Here is a 27,252-nt window from a genome sequence, read left to right as displayed (position 1 = left end):
GACCTTCCAGCTGGCCCTGACTGGCCAGTGGAATCAGCCAGGGGAGGCTCCTAGTGTCCAGGTCCTGGGAAGGACATGACAGATGTGTGGTCAGGAAGCAATGTGGCCTGGGGTAGAGCCGGGGGAGGGGGCTGTAACAAGCTTGCCTTCTCCCCTCCCCTGCCTGGGCCGGTGGTCGGGGGCAGATGTTGCAGGAGGGGCGGAGGCAGGGAGAAGGTGTGGGAGAGAATTCCTGTCCTCTGCCATGCACATGCATGGTTACCCCACAGCTCTTGGTCAGGGCTCTGGCTGCCCTGCTGCAGATGTGGCCAGTCCTTCTGTCCCTGTCCTGCTGATGCCACTGTCCCTCCCCTTTCCCTTCCCTGCCAGGGAATAGGGGCAGGGCAGTGGGGCCAGACTGTGGATCCCCCTTTGGGAAGCATCCTCTGCTGGCCTGGATCTTTTATTCCTGGAAACTCATCATGCCGTGAACTTATTGGAGAGGACTCTGGAAAGAGGCATATGCCACCCAATGATACTCATGGCCCCGGGTCTGCAAGGATGTTGGACCACATGCCCCTCTTCCCCACCTCCTCCCAGTAAGTCCCAGGTCATCCTGGTTTCTTCTGGGTCAGGCCAAACCTGCTCCCACTCACAGGCCAGCTGCCCTGGTGCTCACACCTCTGGAATCCAGGATCAGAGCTCACCCAGGGTGCAAGAGGAGGAAGGAGTGGGTGACAGGTCCTCGAGGGATGTCTCAGCCTGGTAAAGGCAGCAGGTGAAGGGCTTGGCAGGTTCAAGAAAGGACACCGCCACCCATGGGCCGGGTCACAGCTCAGGTACACAGTTTAGTGGGAAGGAACGAGTCCAGAGCTGGAGGAGCCACCCTGGCTTGACCCTGGTGCCCGCAGCACCTACCAGCAGCTGGCTGCAGTGGGAAGGAGGGCCTGGGGGCCTGTCGTATCCCACGGGGTCCCCTCGAGGGCACCCAGGTTGGGAGGACGGAGCTCTGTTTCATGCCTGGGCCTGGTTTCACACCTGCCCTCTCCCGTTTCCTCCTTTCCAGGTTTGGCTGTGCATCAGATCATCACCATCACCGTCTCCCTCATCATGGTCATAGCTGCTCTGATCACAACTCTTGTCTTAAAAAATTGGTAAGGCTCTTCAGGCCCTCCTGGCCTGGTGATGGGGGGCTGTAGGGTCCCCAGGGAGGTGCGTAGCCCTGGATGAATCACAGCCATGGGAATGGGAACCGTCTGATCGGTTTGGGCCAGAGAAAGCCCTGCGAGGCTTCTCCTGCCCTGCACTCTGCTAGCCTTCCGCCCCAGGGCTGCAGCTCTCCGACACTGCCCTTGGGGCATGGCCCCCTCCCCCTGGCTTTCTCCACAGAAAGCCAGCAAGCCCAGCCTTCATTCCATCGTTTCTCAGGCTGCATGCTCTTCCTGTCTCCGAATTCTTTCTCTGGATCCAAGTGTACCCTTGGATGCTGCCCACCCAGAGCACGGTCCCCATTGCTTATTTCCTCTGGCCCTTCCCTGGAAAAGCAGGGACAGCGGCCTCCCTGCCAGCAGCCTGGTAGGATCGTGCACCAGCCCCTCGCGGTCTCAGGTGGCCGGTTGCGCGGCCAGCCTCTTCTGCAACCCTCCTTCCTCTCTCCGCCACTCTGTCTCTGAACTAGGTTACCGCTTTGCTCCAGGCTGCCTGGCTTTGCCTGGAAATTGGCCTACTTTAGGACAGCCTTACTGGGTGTACATACCTGGTACACCCCTGAGAAAGTCAGGAGCTGCTGGGTGACCCTGCCTCCACCTGCCTGCAGCCGCTTCTGTAGCAACTGTGTCTCCTTTTAGCATCAAAGCCGAAATTCCCTTGTGGAGTAATAGACCCAAGTGATCCCCACGCTGCCTGCAGATAGTAATATGGACACAGGCAGGGCTGATGGGCAGAATCAGCACCTGAGCTTCTGAATAACAGGGAAACATGTAGACATGGGAGACAAAGCCAAGCTCTGGGATCAGAGCAGGTGGGACCTAGTGACAGGTGGTGGCACAGCCCCAGAACAAACCTCCTGCCCACCCAGCGAGACTTTGAAGCTGCCTCCTGATGGCCAGCAAACTGGGTCCCTGGTGTTTTCTGGGGACAGGTGGCAAGGACCACAGAGAAGTTCATAGCAGAGCTTCTTAGGCAGGTGCTGGCCAGAGGAGGGGCTCCAGGACTCCTAGACCAAGTGTGTGTCCGGCGACACAAATCCCATCTTGATGAGCAGCTTCATCTCTCCCAAGGAGATGGCAGACTTTGTGGCCCATGGGTGACAGGCAGCCAGGCCTTCTCCTTCATTTTCTAACACTTTGGGGTTTGCAGCAAACCTTCAAAGAGCCCTTCAGGGAGAACAGCCTGGGGGTGGGTGAGTGGGTTCCAGGAACCTGGCCTTCCCCTGCAGAAAGACTTTTGGGGTGCAGCTGGCCTCTGGCTTCTGCATTCACCCCTTCACTTTCATTTTTGGGGTGGGGTTTCTACCCCAGGAGTCAGGATCCGTCTCACTGGGAATACCAAGATTTGTGAGGAAACAGGCCCGTGAGCCCCTGCCCCCTGCACCCCTGTTTCCACAGCAGCTCTGAGCATCGGGGGAAGGGGAGATGGTATCCTGACCGAGGGAAGATTGCGTGGCTCCCCAAGCTGAGGGGAGTTTCCTCCTTGCCACCCCTCCAGACCTTCTTGTGACCTTGTCTTATAAGTGGCATCCAGGGATGTCCCTGAAGACCCCTGTGGTCAAATCCCTCGACTGACGAGAGTGGGATTCCCACATTCATCCTAAGTGGCCTCTGGAAGCCTCTCTGGTCCAGAGGAACAGGAAAATAAGGCAGGTGTCCATTGGAAGGCAGGACAGTTCCCTTAGTAGACCCTATGGGGGCAGAGGACGATCCCATATCATTTCCAGCTTGTGCATGTGGACAGGGGTTCCCACCTTATCAATTGTCCCCAAAGACAGTTGCATGTCCATTCTGAAGTGAAGGCACGGACTACCCCAGCCTGTGCCCAAAGGCTCCCATCATTTCCAGCTTGTGCATGTGGACAGGGGTTCCCACCTTATCAATTGTCCCCAAAGACAGTGGCATGTCCATTCTGAAGTGAAGGCACGGACTACCCCAGCCTGTGCCCAAAGGCTCCCACACTCTCAAGGCCCCTCTAGCAGCCAGCAACCACCACAGTTCTCATCCCACGAGGCATTAATGGGGAAACCGAGTCAGCAGCGCACTGTCTGGCTGACATTCTTCAGCCAAACAAGGCACCAGCTCTGCGACGACACAGCTCGATGGCTTACCTCATAGTTCTTCCTTTGATAATGGCCGCATTTAAAATTCAAATTTTATTTTATATATAAATTTTTAAAAAGAGCAGATTGCTTGATTGTGGCTGATCTTTCTGAGAGGTTGGGAATTACCACTTGATATTAAATGCGGTATAACTAATGCCTGGAAGCGAGGGTTCCACCGTTGAAACGCTGGAGCTGCGCTGGTGGGTTTTGGCCTCGGCCGCCCCCCACCCCAGCCTCTCTCTCTTCCAGCTGTGCCCAAAGCAGGAACACTCGTCGGAACAGCCACCAGAGGAAGACCAACCAGCAGGAAGAGAGCTGCCAGAACCTGACCGACTTCACCCCTGCCCGGGTGCCCAGCAGCCTGGACATATTCACGGCCTACAATGAGACCCTCCAGTGTTCCCACGAGTGTGTCAGGGCATCGGCGCCCGTGTACACGGATGAGACGCTGCACCCGACGGGGGAGTACAAGTCCACATTTAATGGAAACCGGTAAGCTCAGGCTCGGGCCCCGAAGTCATGGAGCTCCTGGTGGCCCAGACCCCAGAGCCGGGCACGGCCCAGCTTAGGGCTACTGGTCAGTGTAAGTCATTCCTTAGATCGCTTTGAGGAGCCCAGAAGATGCAGGAAGCTGATTTGGCAAAACAGGAGGGGCAGGGTATAGATCAGCAGGTGTTTTGCCACCCCAAGAATGCAGCAGCGAGCGTTCCCTTCCAGACCCTAAACCTGGGCGGCGGATGGAAGCGCGCCTTCCCCAGCCCTGGCTACACACCACCGAGGCCGTGCGGCCAGCCGTAATCCTGCAGAGTCCAAATTGGCCTCCAGAATATCAGCAAATTACAACTGGTCCCTCCCAGAGTCAGGATCTTTGAGCACCCATCAATAAAATGTCAGCAGCAAATCTAGCAAAAATACCAAATTCCAACCAGACTCCCAGACCAAATGTTTTTATTAAATGCTCTTTTTCATTACTCATGTGTAATCCCTCAAAGGAGACAGACCCCAACAACCACCCCTGGGAACGTTTCATAAACCCTTGAGCCAGCTTCTGAAGGTTTGTCCAGAATTCAATTAAAATATCAATAAGGTATTTTTTTTAAGCGAGTGTTTGCTCATGCATCATTTTGTAAATTAAAAAATAAAACCTCCAACAACTTAAATATCATAGGAAGAAGTGAGTAGGCCACGAGGCTGCCTTCAAGGGCTCACTGCTAGCAGCTGAGGGACCCTGCCCAGGGTCTCCTAAAGGGTTCCCCCTGGTATGGGACCAAGGGTGAGGCAGCTCGACGGGGCTCACTTTGGGAAAGGGTGGGCAGCGTGCTCACGTCTATGCTGTTTGCCGATTGTTCGAGGCAGGAAAGCAGGACCCCGGTGATCGAGGCATGCGGGGCATCTGCCGAGTCCGCAACCAGTGTGTCCTATGCTGGCAGCTGGAACGAGCAGGGGTCTTCTGCGCCTCCTCTCATGGCGCCTCGTGGACTCTGCAGCACTCTGTCCTCAGACACTCCTTCCCTTCCAGTGGAGGACAGAGGGGCTCAGGGCTATTGTCCTGAATCTCTTTGATTTCACACTCAGACATTTGAGGAGCTTGGTGGTGGCATCTCAGGCTTCCAGAATGCGGAGTTGACAAAGAATTGGCAAAAGGATTTTCAAACCGTTTCATTGAACGTATGTGTGTCAGTTCAGATATGGACCCTGGCCCACCAGGGCTTTGGCCTTTTGGGGGAGGGAGGGAGGGTTGTGGGTTGGTCCTCGTTGTTTGGTTTTCTGCCACTCTGTGCCGTGTGGTGTGATGTGCCCTGTCCAAGCATGGAGCAGGCATTCTCATGCCCTGGCATGGAAGTGTCAGGTTTTTGCTTTTTGGCCCAAGGTGATGCTCTGTGGGATCTCACTGGCCTTGGGAAATGGTAGCTTAGTCTCAACGGTGAAGAAATATGGGGGAGACATTTCAGGAGGCAGGTCCTGTCCTTTCTGTCACGTGCAACGAAATGCATCACGTCTCTGCCATCAGAGGTGGAGACCCTGGGCTCTGGGCTTGTCCTGCAAATTCAAAAACTAAATTCTGGAGATGACACAACTCGGGGGGTAGGTGGTGAGGGGAACACCACCAGCCTTCTGGCCTCCACATCAGAGTCCTGGTGTGCTGTGGGTGTCAGCAAATGAAGACCTCTCCCCAGCCGCGGGGAGGGGGTCCCTTCCTGCCCGAGGCCAGTGGGCCCGAGTGGGGCATGTCCTTCCTGGGTTCTCTTCTCAGGAAGTGGCTGTCCAGAGCAGGCCTGGTCGGCTTGCCCACGGCGGGTTACACACCAGCATGCACAAACCCGTTTTTCTGCTTGCTGCAGACCTTCCTCTTCTGATCGGCATCTGATTCCTGTGGCCTTCGTGTCTGAGAAATGGTTTGAAATCTCCTGCTGACTGGCCGAAGTCTTTTTTACCTCCTGGGGGCAGGGCAGACGCCATGTGTCTATTTCATGGTAGGTGCCTTTCTTTGAATGTTGATTTTCTTTTTTAATCCCCTTTTCTTCACCTACCCCTGTCCCCTCCCTGTCTCCACTTTGGGATAATTAGGAGCCCTTCTTGATGTGGCAGGTGGATTTCCAATGGCGTTACTTTTCTGAATGCAAACCAGAGGGCTGGGCTTTGGGTGTGTAAGCTGCATGTTAGACGTGCCCTTCATCTCCCAATGGGGGACAGTAATGGATGCTCGTGAGCCCCAATTCAGCACCAGGACCATGACGGTCAGCACCGTTCGGTCCCGAAGGCAAGCTACCACGAGTGTGGCCCGTGTGGCGGGAAAACCATCTCCTGAAACAAGCCTAGTGGCAGTGCCACCTCCTGCAACAGGAGGGGAGGAGGGTGGGGCCGGGTGGGCGGGAATCACACCTCCATCCCACGCCTTTACACTGGGGGAGGGCGCGAGGCAGAATTAAAGTACAATTTTGAAATATAAAAATAAGAGATAAGAAGGAAAATGATAAAGAAAGAAAGTGAAGGGTTGGGACATCTACTAATTTGAAGCCAGGGACCGGCACCAAAACAGGATGAATTTTCCACGCTCTGGTGGATAGGAACATTTGGTTTGCTTTCAGTGATATTAACTTCAATGCTAACGCTAAATTGCTTTCTTCTGGCCCGTGTGGCGGGAAACCCATCTCCTGAAACAAGCCTAGTGGCAGTGCCACCTCCTGCAACAGGAGGGGAGGAGGGTGGGGCCGGGTGGGCGGGAATCACACCTCCATCCCACGCCTTTACACTGGGGGAGGGCGCGAGGCAGAATTAAAGTACAATTTTGAAATATAAAAATAAGAGATAAGAAGGAAAATGATAAAGAAAGAAAGTGAAGGGTTGGGACATCTACTAATTTGAAGCCAGGGACCGGCACCAAAACAGGATGAATTTTCCACGCTCTGGTGGATAGGAACATTTGGTTTGCTTTCAGTGATATTAACTTCAATGCTAACGCTAAATTGCTTTCTTCTGTGCTGCGTCTCTGAGCATGCGGGCTGCTGGGGAAGAGCATCTCGCCCCCACGACTGCACGCTCCGGACGTGCTACGTGCACGTCTATACACGCACCCGGGTTTTGTTTCTGTCTTTGTTCTTTGGCTTGTTTTTCTTTTCAAGGCGAGGCTTTCTAAGGATTCTCATCTCGTTCGTTCTGCTCGTTCACTGGGTAAACCTCTTCCCCCAGATGGTCCTTCTAAATGTGACATCAGCTCACCTGCGTGAGCAGCGAGCCCTATTTCCAGGGTGGGATATCGATCATTGAAAATGTTTTTCTTACTTTTTGCTCACCTTCTGACCCTGGGGACTGAAGGGAACATGCTGTGGAGAGAGTGGGCTGAAGGCCCGGAGGCAGGGAGGGTCTCGAGGACTCAGCCTGTGGCAACTAGCTGGGGGCCGGGGGAGCCAGCTGCAGCCAGAAGCAGGAACGCATCGGTCAGTTCCTAATCCCGGCGCTAATGAATCGCATGTTTGCTCCAAATCAAATCTCCAGCCCTCACTCCCTGTCCCGAAGCCAAAATGCTCCGCCAACGGGCAGAGAGATGTGATTAGATTAGAATGGGAAGCGAGCCGCCCTGCAAAGGCCTCTGCTGAGTCTGTGTGGGCAGGGTGGGCAGGACGCGGTCTGTCCCCAGCCGTTCCTCGGGATGCGCTGGGCAGGGCACATCCATCAGAAGCATGTGCCTTTGTCTGCCTCAATGTGACTCACCTCATTAAGGCTACAGACGGAGCCCCCTCCAGAGTTTCAGCCAAGCTAGCAACGGGAGCTTGCTTATTAGCAGCGGCTTTCCCACTCGCCTGGTGGAGCTTCTGCCGGGCTAGGTGGCTGCCAGCATCTCAGTTAGGATTTTTATAGTGCATTGAGGCCGAATTCATTGACCTGGGAGATGCTGGGTCTGTGTCAAAGATCTCCACTCCCGCCCTCCAAGAACCGCAGGCCCTCAGAACTGGAGGCCCCACCTTTGTCTCCAGGTAGCCTCCCTAGAGGGACAGTTCCCTAATGTGGATGTTCAAATGGCTGTTCACAGGAGCACTCTTTATGTATAGGAACTGGTTCAGTCCTCCCAGCAACCCCATTTACAGGTGGGGCAACTGAGACACTGGGAGGTAAAGTGACTTGGCCAAGGTCAGTCAGATTGTAGGTGGTGGGGCTGGATCATCCCCAGGCTGTCCATCTCCAGGGCGCATGCTGCCCAACTGTCCAAGAGTGTGGCTTGCAAACCCCCTGGCCATGCCCTAGACCCAGCCCTCCTGTGTGTGTGCTTCGGTCCCCGTTTCACCCACACCCAACTGGGTGGGAGACGAAGATGGGCTTTCCAACAAAATTGGCATCTCAGGGATGTTCAGCCAGACCCTGCAGGGCAGAGGCCAGCTCCTAAGCATCCAAAAGCCTGAACGCAGGGACTGCTCTCTGGCATCAGAGTGGGGAGCCACAGCACTGACTTTTACAAAAATTAAAATTGGGGGGAAATTGGGGTTTTCTGCTCCAGAAAACCTCCCTGCCTCATCAGCGTGGTTATCCCCTTCCAGCAACATGGAGCACTGAAGCCTCCCCCACCCCCAACAGTGCCGGTGCCCTCTCTGAGTGCCACTCCCAGGCATAAGCACAAGGTGCCAGTGCCCCCAATTGGGCCCCAAGTGGACCCCACTTCCCAACTGCCTAAGCTTTTCCAGGACCACCTCCATCTATATTATTTACACTAGGGAATCTCTCTTGTCCAAAGAGCTTGGCCGTTGCCCTGTGGATCTTGAGTAGGTTATTTGGGGAGCAGAGAAGAGCCAAGAGGCCACCTACCCAGAGCCAGCTGGGCTCAGCCACCATGTCTGTTGACACAAAGCTCACTCCTGGCAGCCTCCTTTTCCATAGGTGGGACCAGAGGGCTATGCAAACCGCCTCATTAGTCCTTGATAAATGCTTGAAGATTCCGTCACCTCGTGCCGGACAGACGGTTTATCACTCACTGGACGAGAGCATTTGGATTCTAAGTATCTCCTGATTCTTGCAATTAATGCCTGAACATGAGCACCGGGCAGAGAAAAGCAAGAAAGTAGCTCAGATTTACTAGGGTGCTTCTTGTCCCTTAAATAAATAGCAATTAATGCTAAAACATTTAATTAAGGCTTAAGAGCCAGTGGAGATATTTATCTCTTGCATAGCTGTTAAGCCTCTCCAAATGCATTTTTAATGATGACATAGCAGTTTCTTACACCACCAATGTCTTCTCACTCTAACCTCTATGCACATTTGGTACCCAAACTGTGGCTGAGTCTGCTGTCCTGCAGGGCAGGTGGTCTGGGACGCCCGTGGCTCCTGGGCAGGTGTGTGCTCTGTGTCCCTAGCTTCAGCCTCTAGGATAGATTCCAGCAGATTCTTGCCTCAGACCACCTCCCTGGTGGGACAGAATTGCAGCGGACAAGGAGAAAATGAAGCTGGCCTGCTGTTGGCACAGGGGCTAATTTCCTGTCATTTTTCATATAAAAAGTAAACTTCAGAAAACCTCATTAGTGTTCAGCTCTTTGCATTTGCCAAGGCCACTTTATTCCAAACAGAGCCTGCAAAGTCATAAAAGCTCTTGAATCTGAAGCAAGTGAGAAATAAATCATGTGTTATTATTTTCAAAAACACATTGATGACATAACTAATAAAAAAGAAATAAGAAACGCACCTGAGCCTTCCCACGTTTTTTTTTTTTTTTTTTTTTTTTTAAATACATTAATAGAATATCTAGCTTTTGTAATTCAAAGAAACACTTTTTTTCAAAGAAACATCCAGCATCAAAAAAAATGAGAATCAGCATTGAAAAAACTTTGAGGGGAAGTGGCCCTTTTAGATCGTGGAGAAATTAACCAGTAGCTGCTGTGCCCAGGGGCACCTAGTCTGCTTGTTCTCTTTGTTTTGCAAAAACAGACACTGACTATTATACCCAGTGACCCCCTGTGATGTTTGCAGCCCGATGGGGGCCAGGCCAGCTGAGAATCCCCTTCTAGGCAGCAGAGGGCAGAATTTATCCCAGGTCCAGATCTCAGAGATCACTTGGCACCACACACCTGCTTCCCCCTTTAGCGGAAGGCTCTGGGAACCTCTTGTGGATGCCTGCCTTTGCCCATGTGTGTTTTCCAGCTAGAGGTTCTGGGGCCCACCTTGTCTGTCTTTCCTAACCGGCCTGGGTTCCTCAGTCCCTCTGGGCTTGGTGCTAGTCTGAGAGGCTCATGTGCTGAGCCTTGGGAACAGAAAAATCCAAGCACTCCCCTATGAGCTGAAGTTTGAGCATCAGGGTTTTGGCAAGAACTTAGGGCATGCTTGCAAGGTGACCGTGGGCATTCCCAAACCCCTTCTCCCAGGCCTGGTGCTGGGAACCTGCCTGGCCCTTGCAGGGAAGCCCCCGCCCCCCAGGGTTGGCACCATCTCTCCGTCTTTCTCCGTTTCATCCTGAGACACAGGGTAGAGAGACTTGCCTATAGATTTGGAAGAGGCTCCCTTCCCCGCGTAGCTGCAGAGACATCTGGTACTTGGGTGCAGGCTGCAGCCCATCCCTGACGGTCCGCCTTGCGTCTCTCCCTCCAGCATCCACCTGCAGGCAGCACCTGGAGGCCGTGTCAGGCTATTAAGGATTAGTCCCAGGGCCAAGGACCAAGCTGCGTTCATGCCCACGCCACTTCTCTTAGCTCCATTTAGAGTAGATTTCCCACCCTGGGCAGCACAGGGCTGGGGCCTGAATGAAGCGAGGCTGAACCTGGCAGGGGGAGTGCGCCGTGCTCAGGGAGTGTCCGGCTAGCCTCGTCACACACACGCCCAGACTGTCCTACAGCTGAGACGTAGTGCGCAGCACCCCCAGGAGACAGAAATCAGACTCAGAGCACGTTTAGGAAGGGAAGGGCTGTCTGAGAAGTCCTCCCCAAGGAGAGGACCCTTTTTAGCTGAAACCTGAAGGATGTGTGGTTTAAGATTTACAATCTGAGGTTACGGTGCTGCCTAGAACATGATGGGGAAGAGGAAGAGGGAAGGGTGAGTCTGGAAGGATCCACGAGCCAGTGTAGGAAGCAGAATGCTCTTTAAATAGGAAAACGGGGCCGGCCCGGTGGTGCACTGCTACAGTGCGCCGCTTGGGAAGCGCGGCAGCGCTCCCACCGAGGGTTCGGATCCCACATACAGACCGGCCGCTCACTGGCTGAGCGAGGTGCGGGGGCAACACCGAGGGTTGCGATCCCGTGGCCGGTCCCGGTCCAGTACGGGCGTGACACTGAGGGTTGCGATCCGTTGCCGGTCACGAAAAAAGACAAAAAAGGAAATAAATAAATAAATAAATAGGAAAACGGCAGGATACAGTCTACCTGGGAACAACTCCGGGAGAATGGCTGGCGGGGGAGGGGGTGAGAGCTGCTCCTCTGGCCTTGATGTGTGTTCGGGGTCAGGGTCAAGGATTGGAAAGCAGCCCTGGCAGCGGTTCATGCAGGAAACCTTTCTTGTTAAGGCGGGCCTCCTGCGGCGTACTCTCCAACCCTGGGCACCTCTGAGAGTGCAGGGTGGTTGCTAACGATCATCAGTCAGGGGCCAGGGACAGATGCCCCAGGCCACCAGGACCGGGTATGGGATCACCAAGCCCCACCTCCAGTGACCCCGTTTTTAATTTTTTAACATGTTTTAATTGTAGTAAAACATGCATAACATAAAAGTTCCCATTTTTACCATTTTCAAGGGGTATTGAGCACATTCATGTCATTGTACCACCACTGCCACCTCCGTCTCTATACCACTTCTCCTCATCCCGTGTTAAACTCTGTACCCCTTGAACCATGACTCCCCACACCCGCACCCCAGCCCCTTGCCCCCATCTCTGCCTCTGTGACCTTGACTACACTAGGGACCTCATATGTCTGGAATCACGCAGTATTTGTCCACATTTTTTAACTTTCAAAAAATTAGAAAGAAGATGGACATGCGAGAAGGACATTTCTCTCTGTGTTGAACACCCCACCCCCAGTCCTGGAGACATGGGGGGGGTCCGTAGGGGTGGGGCGTAGCTGAAGTAAGGGCTACCAGGAGAGGTCCGGCGTCAACCCCATGGGATGTCCCGCGTCTTTACGCACGTGGCTATGGGCATTTCCACAGTAGCTGAGTGGACCCTCCATTTGGGGCCTCATAGAGTTGCCCAAACTGGTGTCATTTGGAGGTAGAGGCGAGAAGAGGGGATGCTCAGGGGTCTGGGCTCTGTCGTCCAGACTGGGAGGGGCCCAGGGGAGGAACTCGCACCTCTGCCCCCTGTTGAACAGATCTGAGGTGTGGAGGCTCATGGTGCAGATAACAAACACGGGGCTGAGCAGGCGGAGCTCTCCCGGGCCAGCCACTACCAGGATGCGTCCACAGCCTGCAGGTGTATGCCACCTGGTGCTTACAGCCCACAGTCCCAGCCAGAGTCACTGCACTGGGCTTAGTTGGCTCAGGAGAAAGTACACCACACCCTCATCTGTTGAGATGAGCTGGGCCATGACCTGGGCCTGACTGGCAGCGGAATCCCCTGGGGAGCTCTTAAAAACCCACCATCACTGGCCCTGCCCAGAGGACCTGACTCAGGTCTCCAGACACGGGCCCAGGAATCTATTTCTGAATCGCTTGCCATGACCTGGGCCTGACTGGCAGCGGAATCCCCTGGGGAGCTCTTAAAAACCCACCATCACTGACCCTGCCCAGAGGACCTGACTCAGGTCTCCAGACAGGGGCCCAGGAATCTATTTCTGAATCGCTTGCTGGTCAGGCCACTTGCTGGGTCTGGGAAAGTGAGGGCATTCCCCCTACCCCAGTGCTTTTCCCAACTGCAATTTGGGGACCCCCCCATTTTCTGATTTGCAGCATCTGTGTAGATGAGGCTGCAAAGGCATTCTCTTCTTATTTTTTGAGAGTCGTAATGAATTGCCTGTGGTTGTGGGGTGCTGGTGGGAGCTCTGAGGGACAGTGGGGGACACACACAGCATCCCATCCCTGTAACTGAGATGTAGCTTCCAGCAACAGTACCCGAGCAGGCTGGGCTGTGACATATTCCAGCTCACCTGGCCATGAGTGCCCAGGGTGACTGTCGGACTCTCTGTAGGACGCAGACCTGCTGGGGCCTCTCCCTGAGCTAGAAAAATGGTTCCCATCTTCCAAGCTGCACACACAGGCTGGCTCAGGGCCGACCTGCACGCAGGTGGGACTCAGTTTCCTTTCCCCTCAGCAAGACCACCCCTGGGGAGGTCCAGGAGGTGGTGGTTCTGACACAGTCCATTCGTCTCTCCCGAGTCCTGGCGGGTGGAAACGGCCTCCATCTCTTCCTGCAGTGCAGGAGCCAAGCGGGCACAGCTCTGCCCTTCACGAGCCGGGACTGGACAGGGAGTGAGCGCTGGTGGACACACTCAGGCCGGCCGGTGTGCACGCATGGGGTGCAGCATCCCCAGGAGGGAATGGGGGTGATCCCAGTCCTCCCTTAGGAAGCCCAGACCTCTGTAGATCACCAGTAATTAGTACAAGGTCCGGGCCCCCACTTGGTATTCCTGGGACTCCTGGCGTCTGTTAACTGAGGAGAGGGGCTGGGCCTTGCATGCAGAGGCTCAGCCGGACCCTGAGCCCCCCAGATCCCCGTACCCTCGGGCTGCTGCCGTTTAACCTCTTCCTGTTTTCTCTCCACACAGGATTCCGTTGGTGAACCTGTAAAAACAAAACAAAACAAAAAAATACAAAACCTAAAACTAAACTGTCTAAGGGGAGGGTCCCCGCACCTGCCACTTCTGTTTGCCGTTGGGAAACTCACAGAGCAGGACGCTCAAGGCCAAATCTATTTTTGTAAAAATGCTCAAGCCTATGGGTGACTGCCTTCTCCCGGAGTTTTCTTTGGAGAACAGAAGGAAGACATGCGAGAAAGGAACTGGAGACAGAGAGAAAAGGAGACCGAGTGAAAAGGACAGGAGGGAGCATCCGGAACCTGGGATTCGTACTACGATTCTGAAGCTGTGCCAATAATACCATTATGTGCCATGTACCGACCCGAAAGGCTCGGCCGCAGAGCCGGGGCCGGGCGGATCACGCGTAGAAATCTTACAGAAAACAGGGGTGGCAATCTCTTCCGATAGAGTCACTATTTCTGGTTAATATATATATATATATATAAATATATAAATACAAACACACACACACACTTTTTTTGTACCGTAGCAATTTTTGAAGATCTTCAATGTTCCTTTTTAAAAAAGAATTGTGTTATAGGTTACAAAAATCTGATTTATTTAACATGCTTAGTATGAACGGAATACACTGGTGTTTTCTACTCTGGCAACACACCTCACACACCTGTCACACATGCACACATCTGCACATGCACACACACATATATACACATACATTGGAAATGCAGTTTTACAGGTGGGCATATGCTTTCTGGTGACCTGGTCTTCCATCACCTTTCTTTCAGGGGCCAGCCTTGACCCAGACAAGGAGGCCCTTAAATCCTGCCTTTGCTAGATATTCAGCGAGGGGCACCAAATGCCCGATCTGTTACCTTGGGCCAGAATTAAGAATTCCATGGTTTTATATATATATATATATATATACACACACACACACATGCATAAATATTATCTTTTTTCATTTAATTGTTTGGAGATGCTACCTAACAGCCATGCACACATTTACGTAGCTGGCTGCTTATAAATTGGGCCTGAGCACCAGGTTGGGTGGGTGGTGGAGTCTCGGACATTTGTGTTATACAAGCATAGATCGAATTAAAGAAATTTTCCAGTTCCAAAAATTAAAGGATTATATCGTCACAGTGTATGTGCGTATGCCAGGGCAGAATGCAGAAATCCGTGAGGGCTCCGATTTGTTTGAAAACGAAAAATATTCATCCGAGGTGCAAACAGTCCAGGCTGCTCCCGCTTGGGCCATACCTCAGCGTGTTCTGTGTTTCCTTCCCACACGTCGGTGGACAGAGGTCGCCCCGCTTTTTCTTGGGCCCGAGGGTGACTTTGACTCTTGGGGGAAACTGTAGGGAGGATGCTGTCCTCTCGTCAGCTCCCGTTGGCTGATGTTTGTGTCTTGCCATCAAGAATCCTTCTATAGATCTTCCCAGTAGAGTAGGGGCCTGAGGCCAGAGCCTGGTTACAGAGAGTCCCAACCACACACTTTACTAAAAGTACTGCCATGCTCCTGGCGGGGCAGCTCCCACCAAGTCCCATCTTAGACAGGCTTCCTGGTGCCCCAGACTCGCTGCCAGGACGGGGTGCTGTAGGGTTAGGGGTCCCATATTATGGCATCGAGCTCTTCCTTGTTAGAGGATGTTTCCTCCCCAGGGGGAAGCCCCAATCAGGTGCAGGTAGCCTGTCTCCAAAGAATGTACCTCCTGTGCACGGCCGCGTAGGCCCTTGATCTCACCACTAGGGTGCGTGAAGGAATTGGGTGAAATACCACAAACTGGGGTGAAAGGTTAAAGGTCAGATGGACCCTTGCTCCTGCTTATTGACCAGGCTAATGAAGTATGGATCTTCCTTGAGCTCGGTTTCCCTCTGAAACTCCTTGAAGCGTGCTTGAAGAGTTCACTTCTGTATCTCCTGAAATTGGTGAAAGTCCAGTGATGCCCATGGAGGGGAAAACGTTGTTTTTGTAACATGGCCATGCTGGGATCTGGATCCATGGTATTGCCTGGGGAAAGTCATTCTGTGCGATTTGGTTTTGTCATTTTCCCCGAAGCTCTGGCACATACCGAGACCACACAAACATCCACCACCGCCATCCGACCATCTCCAGGTTCCTGCAGGGCGCTCGACCGCTCCTGTCTGTGCCTCGGCCAGCCTCCTGTCCCGTTACCCTCATGGCCCTCTGGAGGTGGGTGCTGGGGCCTTCCTGACTCCCGGTGAGCACAGCTGGGTGAGAGCGTGAGGCCAGGGCTGTCAGCGCCCACTAGGCAGTGGAGGCTACTGCTCCGGCCTTTGGCGTTCTGAGCTCCAGAGCAAGCCTACCAGAAAGCAGGTGATGGCGGGGGTGGCACTGACAGTGGGAAGCCCGGGTTCCCCACAGAATCCTGGGATCTGCCCTGTCCTCGCTCACTGCATCTCAGCCCCTCTCCCTGGCTGCGGGCTGCGCTCTGCATACCCTGAGCTCTTTCTGGAGTTCACAGGACATTGAGCGATGGAAGGAAGCTTAAGATAGCAACGTCCCCCATGACAGCCACATGCTCAGGGCGGGGCTGCGAGATGTGCACACACAGACAAGCAAGCAGGTGCACGGTCCACGACAGACAGTCTAGTTCCGCACCCACGTCTGTCAGAACAAATCCATGTAGGGGAAGGCTAGGTCCTTGGTGACTGAGGGAGGGTGTGTAAAGGTGTTTTATTTCTAAGTGGTTACCTTGTCTCCCGGACCCTCAACTGGGAATGGCATCCATGTCGGAGGAGATAATGAGAGAGTGAGCAGACCTGCAGAACTCGGCCTGCCCAGAGTCGGTGGAGCTGGCGCGCGGCGCTTTTCTGAATCAGGCCCTGTGTGCACATGCCCAGGTGCTTCATGTATCGGTACGTGATGCCTCTGGCCCGAGCAGTCCCTCTGCAGCCTTGGGATGCTCTGTGTTGGTCAGTGTGCTCTCTTCCCAGCTTGACCTCTGGGATTCCGAGTCCACAAGCAGACAGTCCCCACCCACCCCGGGCCTGGTCCTTCGCGTTTGCTTTAGCTCTCTTGTTCAGGAAAAGTACTCAAAGGAAGGGTGGTAGGGTTTAGTAAGGTCCCCGCATTTTTGTCTATTTCCCTCTTATCCCTTCAGTGACCCTGAAATCCCAGTCACAGGCGCTCAGGCAGCACACTGACCACTGTCCAGTGTCTGCCCACAGACCCTTAAAGTGCTTGGAACGATTGGGTTTGGCTTTTGGAAACTCTCTGCTCCCTGTTGTACAGTCAAGTCCATTTCTATTCTAGGCTTAGTCACTTCTAATCTTTACACGCTTGATGTCACTTTTATCTGGTTGAAATGTGGGTGTAATGGCTTTTGTTTCCAAGTTTGCAGTGCTAATGGCAAGATTCTCCAGGCATGGCCAGGGAAGCTTCCAGATCATTTCCTGCTGGGCTCAGATTTCAGCAATGTCCGAGACAAAACCTGGCTGTGAGCCCACCAGGTCTCCTCCTGAGCTCCAGCCTTCTTGTGCACAGAGTGGCAGCATAGTGACAGCCCAGGGTAGGTGGGGGTGGCTGTGGGTGCTCCCATGCAGTGCTCTCCTTGCAGTAAAGGGCAGGCCACTTGGTTCCTCCAAAGTATTTCTGGTTCTTCCCAGTCTTGAGTTTGGGTGGACTTCTCACGCGGCATTCAACCCCCAGATACATCAGGCCTTTGTGGAGGTTTTTTTTCTTTTTAATTTTTTTATTTATTATTAGCATATTCATTCTTACAAATCGTGATATTTCTTTAGGTCCTCGCTTCCCAAACCCCTTCCCTCCCTCCTTCCCATCTCTAGGATCCTTAGGATTGTTCTCTTGGTCTGAAAGTTCAGCGTATTGTTGTGGTCTTTTCTTTCCTTCCTACCTTCCTTCTGGCCTCCCTCCCTCCCCCCCGTCCTTCCTAGCAGCCAGCTATGAGTGAGAACATGCAGTATTTCTGTTTCTTTGTCTGGCTTTTTTACTTAGAAATGCTGAACTCATTGGCAAACCCAACCAACTCTGAATTTGACCACCAGAAAATCCATCATCACCACCATGATCTTGCAATTTCAAGTCAATCTCTCATCTCAAAAACATATTACTCTTTCACGTCCACATTTCAGCAACAGGAAGAGCCTTCCTTGCAGGTTTCGGTCCTCAGGAATTCTGTGTGTGACTGTCTAACCTGTCAGCTACGTTATAAAATGATGCATCAGAGGATTGACACTTTGACCTTGGACGGTCTCCATTTTGACTCCACTGCCCATGTGGGGGTTTTCCATCTCTGGCTTCTTCGCCCAGATGGTCCAGTATCATCTGCAGCTCAAGAAGCTGGGCTGACCCCAGGCTCTTGGAAGAAAAGACCGAGAACTGGGGCCGAGGCCGGGACGCACGGCCCTTTCACGGTCGGGCAGGCTCTCCTTCTGGCTTCTTCGCCCAGATGGTCCAGTATCATCTGCAGCTCAAGAAGCTGGGCTGACCCCAGGCTCTTGGAAGACAAGACCGAGAACTGGGGCCGAGGCCGGGACGCACGGCCCTTTCACGGTCGGGCAGGCTCTCCCCGTGTGCTCAGTGAAATGGCACCAGGGCACACGCGTCCCACGTCCATCCTCTTCCACCAGGGAGATCCCAGCGTCAGTGATTCTTACGCTCCACTAGGCTGTCTTTCCCCCTGTCTTCCAAGGAGCTATTCCTCAAGTCATGATGGGAAAAGACTCCAACACGTCTGATTTCCAGAGCCATTCTTGTCTCCACATGTGAGCTCTTTAAGAAGACGCCGCTCACTTATGCAAACGGAAGAGAGATGACTCTTCCAGGCTCCCCGTAATCTGCCGATTTTTCGTTCATCTGCTTATTCAACAAACACTTGTTGAACTTCTTGTCGAACAACGTGTTGGCAATATGGCGGGAAGCCAAGTGGGCAGTCCTGCCCCGGTGAGTTTTACATTCTACTGCGGGGAGGGGGCAGATAATTAACATGGAGGCAAACAAAATCATTTCCAGAGAGAGAGAGAGAAGTGGGAGGAAGACAAGGGAGCAGAGAGACAGGAGAGAGGAAGGGACAGAGGAGCTGGGAGCCACCCGTGTTTCTCCTCCCTGCCTTTGTCTCCTGCTGGGAAATCATCACTTGCTTTCTGAGGGCTGGTCTGGGGTTGGATGGAGCAAGAAAGCTTTATTCTTATCTCGTGCATAAAAATTCAGTGCAGTGCCAAGGACCAGGTGTCCCAGTCATTACAAACCACGCTTCCCAATTCCTCAATCATTGCAGCAGGGGCCGTACTGAGCCTGCCCCATTCCTGAGACTGCCCGCCCTGGGCCCTCCCGACATGCATCTCTACCTGTCAGTTCACCATCAGGTCAAGCAGACCTCAAGGAGGGTAAGGGAATTCAAGGACAGAGATTCAGCCCACAGGGCATGGGGGCCCCAGGGACATCGTCCCTCCTGGAACCAGAAGGCATCTGCCTTTTTAAAAGCTCCCCCCACCCAATACTGAGCACACTTAGCAGCCTCTTTCTTAAACAACATCTGCTTTTAAGTAGGCAGTTACTCCAAAACATGCTGTGATTCATGTAATTTTGGAATGGTTTCGCTGGTGTGGTTTGTCAATTTGCTCTGCCGTGCCATTTTTTGATTGTTTGTTTGTTTTCCAGCGTAAATAGCACAGCCCACATAAGTGAGCCAAACTCTCATCATCTGAGAATCTCTGATTATTCTTCACACTTATTTTACATTGATGTGCTGCCTGCTATGAAGATGAACTCCTTCGTCTCTCACCTCAAGCCAAGTGGTGCTTGTTAGTTACTCTCAGCACCATTTGTGGGGTTTCTGGGGAGGTCTTACATGATTGTTTGGCATTTTGAAATATGCTATCAGTTCTTCCTTCGAAGGAGTGTGAAGATGTGTTATGTGCACTTTCACCTTTGTTTTAAATCTTGCATTTGGATGTAAGGAGCCGGTAAATAGAGGTATAGGCAGGGAATCAGCATCTTTTAAATCACCCAGCCACCAAACAAGCAGGATGAGCATCTTCTGACCTCAGATTATTCTAGGAAGATCTCAGCTGGCAAGCACACAGTAGCCAGTCTCCAAAGTTTGCACCTGTCACTGTGTGGCCAGGCAATCCCTAGCTAGGAAACTTAGCTCTGTGCACAAGTTCCCCTTGTGCCAAGGGGCCAACAGTAGCCCTTGTCCTTTGGCAGAGGAGAGGATTCAGCCTCTCTGCCCAAAACACAGAGCAGCCCCACTGGGATGACCAGCCGGGTGCAGAAGTGCCAGCACACCCCCCTTCCATTCTATTTCACTTTGGTTTTGGGGGTTAAACACAGGCTGAAAAAGCTGTGTGCACAACGGCACCCAGAATATGGAGAGACCCAGGAGCGGGAGGAGAGATGCTTGTGGTGGGCTCTTAAGAGGCAGTAGAGCGTGGACATCGGGGGGCTGGGAGCAGGGGCTCCTCTCCACGGATTTCCAAACATGCCAGTGACAGGTCCACAGTCCATGCCCATATGTGCACAGCCAATACCAGTTGTAAAGGCACTTGAAGGGAAGGGTCAGCTCCGTGATACGTGTGGTCTGGAGCTGGAAGGGTAACATAAATCTTTCCGGTAGCTCCCTTGCCTTTGGCTCTTGATGGATCCCCTGCTACATGTTCTAAGAGTTACTGTGAGAGAGAATCAAGAGTGCAGTTTGAATGAACCCATAAATCTAAGTCATATCTAGGACCAGCTTGGTTTAACAGGCCTCATATAAACTGGGCCCACTTTGCCCATCTGAGATGCAGGTTTATAAACACTTAGGATGAGATTTTAAACCACTAGTGGGGGGGGGAGGTACAGTGAATATATAAATGGCCATTTTATGTCTTCCTGTGTAGGTTGGAATCATAGTGCAACATGTGCCAAAGATAATATTCCATTAAATGGGTCAATACACTAAGCCAAGGGAGTTGTTAAGACATCCCCTTGGGGCTGAATTAACTCCTGCCAATATCCTAAATTCCACAGTAAAACATCTGCTAAGTAACGTGTGGCAGGAACGGGTGCAGAGACATTGGACGGTAGGAAATTCTCCTTTAAAAGAGTGAATTAGTTTTGTCTCAGGTGGCCTGTCTCTTAAAATGGAATCCCCTGGAGACCCACATTTTCTTGTGTAACTCTACACCCAAGTATTTGCAATACTAAATAACTGCTCCCTAGAAGCTATATTCTTACGTGGACATAACCCAGCTGATTGCACAGGTTAGCTTTTGTCAGATTTCTGAAATGCTGCAATAAAATTTCTTAGTTCTGATGTTCCTAGCTTCCCGGTTGACAAGCCATCAGTTAACACTGGTCTTGCTGAATTTGGTGAGTTATCGCTTCCAAAGAATTGGGAGCAGCTTTGGCCACGGGAGAAGCAAGAATACTATGCAGCCCTGAGGTCTGTTTTCGGGCACTATTATGTGCCGTGAAGACTTGCAGCCGCTGAAACTCTAGGCTGAGGGACCCCCAGTATCATTGTTTCAAGTTGACGTACAGGGAACTTCAGGACAAACACCGTGGTACCAATTCCTGGGCCACTGTCTAATTTCTTAATAGCATCATCTCGTCATTCTCCACTGTTCAGTTATCCCAAGCCAAAAGGGACAATTTCAAACCCACTGTGACACCCCAACCCCAATTTCCAACCTTTGGAGGACTAGTTGGGGGTGGGAGAAAGAAGGGGTTTTTCTGAAGTCTCAGGCTGCTGAAAGCCACGAAAGGATAACAGCAGGCCAGTAGCATTGCTTGCAAGGAAGGGACCTTCTGCCTCTGCCTCCAGAATCTGTTCTGGGTTAGGAACTCCACTCCGTATCATTTCTCATCTATGCGTGTGCATTTCTAATATCAGCGTATGTGACTGCCTACAACTTAACAAGGCAACATGGGCACAGGGAGAAAGAAGGAGTTTTTCTGAAGTCTCAGGCTGCTGAAAGCCACGAAAGGATAACAGCAGGCCGGTAGCATTGCTTGCAAGGAAGGGAACTTCTGCCTCTGCCTCCAGAATCTGTTCTGGGTTGGGAACTCCACTCCGTATTATTTCTCATCTATTCGTGTGCATTTCTAATATCAGCGTATGTGACTGCCTACAACTTAACAAGGCAACATGGGCACTTGTTCTTGAGTGCACACAAGTCAGCATGACCCTAGGAAGTTCTGGGGATTTTCTGTGGTGCTTTACATATGGTGTCACTACCACACACAAACACAACAGCTCTCCCAGTTAAAGGCCTTGAAGATGAGGAAGGGCAGCAGGTTTTAAAAAGTCAGTGGGCATGACAGAGCAGGTGTTTGGCCACACCCTCCTTGAATTTAACTGCCACGATCTACAGATGTGTTTTGTTCTATTTTCTGTTTGTATTTGTGTTTGGGTCATTTCCTCTGAAGCCAGAGGGTGAAGGGGTCCTGGCAAAATTAGTTCTCAGACAACTGTTGATAATTTTGATCCTTGAAAATGAATTCCAAACCCGAGATGACAAAGGGAGGTTCAGCAGCGTATCAGAATCTGTCACAGGTCACGCTGCTTGGACTGAAGACAGGAGAATACAGTCCCCGAGAGTTTCTGCTCCCTCAGATAGTGTGGTGAGAGGGAGAGGTGGAAACTTGCAAAGCTTTGGTAGGCAACATTGAGATTTGGGGGACACGTGACCACTTTTGGGTGCCAGAAAATTGTTTTCTTAAAAAAACTAGAGAGTTGGTTGTTTTGTTTTGTTCTTTTCTTTTTAGTATTTCATCTTCTTCTGGCAGCCCCACTTGGGTCATGTCTTCCTCTTACTTTCCTGGAGACAGAGATAGTGGGTGCTGGAGCCCAGGGCAGGGTCCCTCTCCAGCTGCAGTGATTTAAATGGCAAGCAGAACAGCAGCAGCAAAGCTTCACGTGACCGCTGATGGCTTTGTTGATTGCGTTTACTTAACTTACATTGATATATGGATGGACAAGAGATGAGGGAGACTAGACATCAGTGTCCAGTCACTCCACACATGTGCTACCGAGCAGGTGTCTGCTCGAATGTGATTTACACCCAGAATGAGTTAAACTGGACATTGCCTAAGGCCATGCATTGATAATATTTTTAAAGTCTTTTACATTTTTTTTTCCCCAAAAGAGCAAATGTTTGCTGAAAATCACTTAGAACATGCCAATAGCCAAACAGAAGGGGAACATTTGAAACCCTTCCACTGGTGTTCAATTTGGTGGAATTAAATGCTGAACACGTGGGGCAAGTTGCAGAGATCTCACCATGGTTAGCACCGTGCATGAATCTGGCTCCGGTGGGTGTTTTGTAGAAAGGAAGCCCAATTAGCTTTTGGATGCATCTTTGCCGGTTTAACTTGTCACTGACTGAACCCGTCATTGATCATAAGAGTGTGTCTAGGATTAAATGGAAAAGCCAGTCAAGCATTTGGCTGTTTGGCTTTCACATCGTCAAGCGTTAGTCATTGGGCACATCTGGGCGTTGGGGTGGAATGAACAGAATACTCAGAGAAACATCCAAATCCTTGATGGGATTTTTCACATGGGGCATGTATCTGAGAGTTACAGATGTGAGAAACAGAGGGACCCCTTTCCATTTCGGTGCTCGCAGTGTGGTTGCTAACACTTGCATTTGCCAGGTCAGGTCTCGTTACATACATTTAAAGATGGGCAGATGTGAGAAACAGAGGGACCCATTTCCATTTCGGTGCTCACAGTGTGGTTGCTAACACTTGCATTTGCCAGGTCAGGTCTCGTTACATACATTTAAAGATGGAGCCACTGTTCCTGACCCCTCCCTGCCTAGCTCACCCATGGAACTGGAAAGTCACCACCGTGAACCTAACCTACAGGATGAGAAACGAAACAGCCACGGCCACAGTGGCCTATATCTTCACTGGCGTTAAGTTGAATGTGTTCGAACTTTGTTTTCCTGCCTTTCCCATGTATGGCAAAACTGGGTTTATTTTGATTTTCCTAAATTATTTTCTGATACAATAAATCGTTAACTGTTTATTTATACTTTTACATGGAGCACTGGTTATTTTTTGAAAGAAAAACAAAAGCCTCTCTGTTCACGTGTTCTCCATACCATGGCTGTCTCTGTAGACATATTTATATATCATCTTCTTGAAAGAGTTAAACTACTGTAGTTCAATGTTGTGTTTTTTTAAATGCATATCATAATCATGTTAATAAACAAAAACGACACAATATATTTGAGTGGGGAGGGTGGGGGGCAGGTGGCTGGGTGTGATTTCCATACAGGTGAACTTTTATTCCAGATTTTTAAAGTTGTTTCTGTATTTCAAAGATATGTATTTGGAAAACATTGTAAATGCAACACCTATATTAACTTTCCTGTGTATATTTAGTACTCTGATGTTGCTATTAAAAAAAAAAAGCATAATATGAAAAAACAAAGAAAAGAAAAAAGAATCACCATGAGTTCAGGCCATGACCTCACAAGAACTTTTCTTTTTCAATGTTACTTGTTTATTTTTTTCAAACGATGTCACCCGAGACCTTCTCTAAGCATACGGGCATTCATGTTTCTGTGCCGTGGTTCACAGAGTCTGAGATTAATTCCATAATCATTATTTCCAAACCAATGCTTTGTCCAGTCAAACAACAGAGAAAACATTTCCAGGGCTTGGTGCTTGGGCACTGGGGTTGGTTATAACTGAGTCTGGCTTAACCTAGATGGTTCCACAACATTGTACTTGAGACCACAAACACCCCTAAGCTCAGGAGCGTTCCCATGGCTCTTTATGGGCAGTCTGAGGCCAGCTAGTGTCTGCAAACCACCCCTGGGGAAAAGATCAGCCAGCTCGTAATTGTGAGCTTGCGCCAAGGGAGGACACTCCAGAGGGCCTTCATTATTGGAGCCAGGAGACACAGCCAACACGCACTATATTTACAGAGGACAACAGAGAGCTCTAGCTGCTTCCAGACGGGCTCAGACAGGCAGCTGACATGAGAGCAAGGTCTCTGCCTCTAGTGCAGCTATTCCAGGCGGGACAATTTTCCCTTCCTCCCTGGGGACCATCTGGCAGTGTCTGTAGACATTTTTGTTTCTCACAGCTGGGGAGGGGGTATTACTGGCATCTAGTGGGTAGAGGCTGGGATGCTGCTACACGTCCTATACTGCACAGGACGCCCTTCCCCACCCCCGACAAATAACTATCCAGCCTGCAAGGCCAACAGTGTTGAGGGCAGGAAACCCGCTCTAGACCTCGACAGGGTGCTGGACTTTACTCTGCTGCCAGTGGGAGGCGGGGGATCTTCACCCTGATGTGGACTTAAAGGTGAAATCAGCTAAATTATTTTCTGATACAATAAATATCAGCTGCTGAGGGTCTCCTGCCCCTAGGCCAGTGGGGTCTATGGCTTAGTCTGAGAAAACCAGGTGGAGGGGCCAAACTTGCACTCCAGCAAAGCCCCTCTGCTCAGCCCCAGTGCAGTCTACATCTGCTCAGCACCTTTTCACATATTTAGAATGACGTGAACACACCACAAAGTCTCCACATCATCCATCATCCCAGTTGCCAGATGGGACAGACCGAGACACAGAGACACGGCTGCGAAGGGCCCCTAGATCTGGAATGGGGGGCTGAGCTGGACCCAGCACCTCACCTAACCTACCCGGCTCCAAGTGCAGCCTCCAAGCCTCAAGAAAGGTCTGCACTGCATGGTGAACCTGCTGCTATGTTTTCTGGCCCTTCTTTCTCAAGCAAAGCAATCACTGAGGCCAAGGACCAGCAGCAGAAAGACGGGAGGGAAGCGGGGAGTCCGAGCCATGTCACAGAATCAGTCAATACAAAAGAGCCAGTCTGCACCCAAGACAAGGACCCAAACTGGAGGTCTGCAGGGCCAAAGACAGGTGACCTCTGCCATCCTTGCCCCCAAAGAAAACACATCCAAAGATACGGAAGTGCCAACGATTGGAAGCTGGGTATACAGCCTTCTGTACAGACTTGGAAAGTTTTCTCCTAATTAGCTCTAGGCAGTAGGTGGCATCCCTCCCAGCCCCCACCCCTCACCCGCTACAGAACTGATGGACAATTTACCTGGCGTCTCACTGGGCACCAGCACGTGGGGCCCAGTGACATCTGAGCTTTCAGCTCTCGGGGCCCAGTGACATCCGAGCTTTCAGCTCTGAGTGATGCCTCTGTCTTGTTTCTCTCACATGCCCCATAGCTTCTGTCGGTCTGTCCCTGTGGCTGTGGGCTGGCAGATGGCCGGAGTCACCGCCTGCTCCCCAAGGAAGCCTCTCCTGAGTTCGTGAGGGGCTTAATGCCCTCGGGCACATTGGTGAATGGGATCCGTAACTGTCTTTAACAAGCAGGAAAAAACAATACCACTTTGGTCATTTAACTGATTTAAACAAATCAACAGCCTGGAGACCATTAAAATAAACTCCATTTGCTCACCAGTGAGTGGGGAAATTGGGATTCTAGTCTCCATTTGCTGGCGCATCGAGCTCTCGCCTTTGAATGGGGCCCAGTGACATCTGAGCTTTCAGCTCTGAGTGATGCCTCTGTCTTGTTTCTCTCACATGCCCCAGAGCTTCTGTCTGTCTGTCCCTGTGGCTGTGGGCTGGCAGATGGCCGGAGTCACCGCCCGCTCCCCAAGGAAGCCTCTCCTGAGTTCGTGAGGGGCTTAATGCCCTCGGGCACATTGGTGAATGGGATCCGTAACTGTCTTTAACAAGCAGGAAAAAACAATACCACTTTGGTCATTTAACTGATTTAAACAAATCAACAGCCTGGAGACCATTAAAATAAACTCCATTTGCTCACCAGTGAGTGGGGTAATTGGGATTCTAGTCTCCATTTGCTGGCGCATCGAGCTCTCGCCTTTGAACTGAAGCCAAAAGAATAAATACGGCTGAACACGTTTGGCAGAGTCGTCTGTCACACGTTTCCAAATATGTAAGCACCACAGAAATGTGGAGGCTCCCTCCAGCCCAGGACAGTGGGCTGAGCATTGAAAGGGACATGGCGTGTCACAGCATCTCTTCAGCTGGCATCCTCAGCAACTGTAGGGGGAGGGCAAAGAGGAGTAGGGGGAGGGCAAAGAGGACAGGAAAATGTGTTGCCAAGGAGCCGGGGACTCTCCACATCCCTTCCCTCATGAGACGCCGAAGTCGAAGGTAGACGTCGGGTCTGCTACAGAAACCAGCTGAAACCAGTGTCCTCGGCTGGTGCCAGGTTGGGAAGACCACAGCATTCTAGGTCCTGTTAGTCTACAGATGCCCTCTCTGTCACCACCCGCCACTGTGCCTTGTAAGAAGTGCCCTTCACATCGATGCATCTCCTCTGTTTTGCTGAGGGACGTGAACTTCAGAGCTGAGAACCTGGGTTCCAAGAAGGTATGACGGTGGAATCCCTCAGGACAGGGGTTCTCAAGGGGTGATTTTGTAGCCCCTGACACCCCTTTCACCCCAGAGAGGTTTAGCACTGCCAAGAAACATTTTTGGTTGTCACAGCTGGTGCTTACTGGCATTAAAAGGTTGAGAGGCGAGGGACGCTGCTGACCACCTGCAATACACAGGACAGGCCCCCACCCCCAACAACAATGATCCGGCCCCAAATGCCAGTAGTGCTGACACTGAGACGCCCTGGGAGGGGAAGTTAAAACTTGCCTTCTTTATGAAGATGGAATTGTGAACAGACTGTGGATTTATCATCAAAGACGTGGGTCTGCTGCAGGTTGGCTCTTGGAACTGACCACCAAGTCTCCCCTAAACCAGCAACTCCATCGGCAGACGGTAGTGCCAGGAAGCAAAGTGACAGCTCTCCTTTCCCAGGTTTTT

At 51.6% G+C, this 27,252-nt stretch overlaps 1 protein-coding gene and 1 long non-coding RNA gene across 2 annotated transcripts; both read left to right on the top strand.

The window, feature by feature from the left end:
* Positions 1 to 1,042: 1,042 nt before the first annotated feature.
* LOC103604646 (adherens junction-associated protein 1-like) lies at positions 1,043 to 14,575 on the top strand. Its single transcript, XM_008589220.1, has 4 exons — positions 1,043 to 1,133; positions 3,542 to 3,784; positions 5,635 to 5,766; positions 13,459 to 14,575. The coding sequence occupies exons 1-3, from the start codon at positions 1,090 to 1,092 to the stop codon at positions 5,705 to 5,707; spliced, it is 360 nt and encodes a 119-aa protein (XP_008587442.1). The 5' UTR covers positions 1,043 to 1,089; the 3' UTR covers positions 5,708 to 5,766; positions 13,459 to 14,575.
* Positions 14,576 to 21,399: 6,824 nt separating this feature from the next.
* Positions 21,400 to 23,873, top strand: LOC103604644. The gene is made up of 2 exons (XR_551733.1): positions 21,400 to 23,089; positions 23,196 to 23,873. It is a non-coding gene; the product is annotated as an uncharacterized LOC103604644 (long non-coding RNA).
* The last annotated feature ends 3,379 nt before the right edge of the window (positions 23,874 to 27,252 follow it).

The sequence above is a fragment of the Galeopterus variegatus genome, unplaced genomic scaffold, assembly GCF_000696425.1.
Source record: "Galeopterus variegatus unplaced genomic scaffold, G_variegatus-3.0.2 Scaffold5302, whole genome shotgun sequence".
NCBI lineage: Eukaryota > Metazoa > Chordata > Mammalia > Dermoptera > Cynocephalidae > Galeopterus > Galeopterus variegatus.
The sequence above is the reverse complement of the archived record's forward strand: the minus strand, read 5'-3'. Positions and strand labels throughout refer to the sequence as shown.

What these genes read in the sequence shown, in the direction of transcription:
- LOC103604646 (XM_008589220.1), top strand. Translation starts at nt 1,090, where the DNA reads ATGGTCATAGCTGCTCTGATCACAACTCTTGTCTTAAAAAATTG. An exon ending in ACTCTTGTCTTAAAAAATTG is followed by an intron (nt 1,134 to 3,541) that starts GTAAGGCTCTTC and finishes TCTCTCTTCCAG; the next exon opens with CTGTGCCCAAAGCAGGAACA. An exon ending in TCCACATTTAATGGAAACCG is followed by an intron (nt 3,785 to 5,634) that starts GTAAGCTCAGGC and finishes TGCTTGCTGCAG; the next exon opens with ACCTTCCTCTTCTGATCGGC.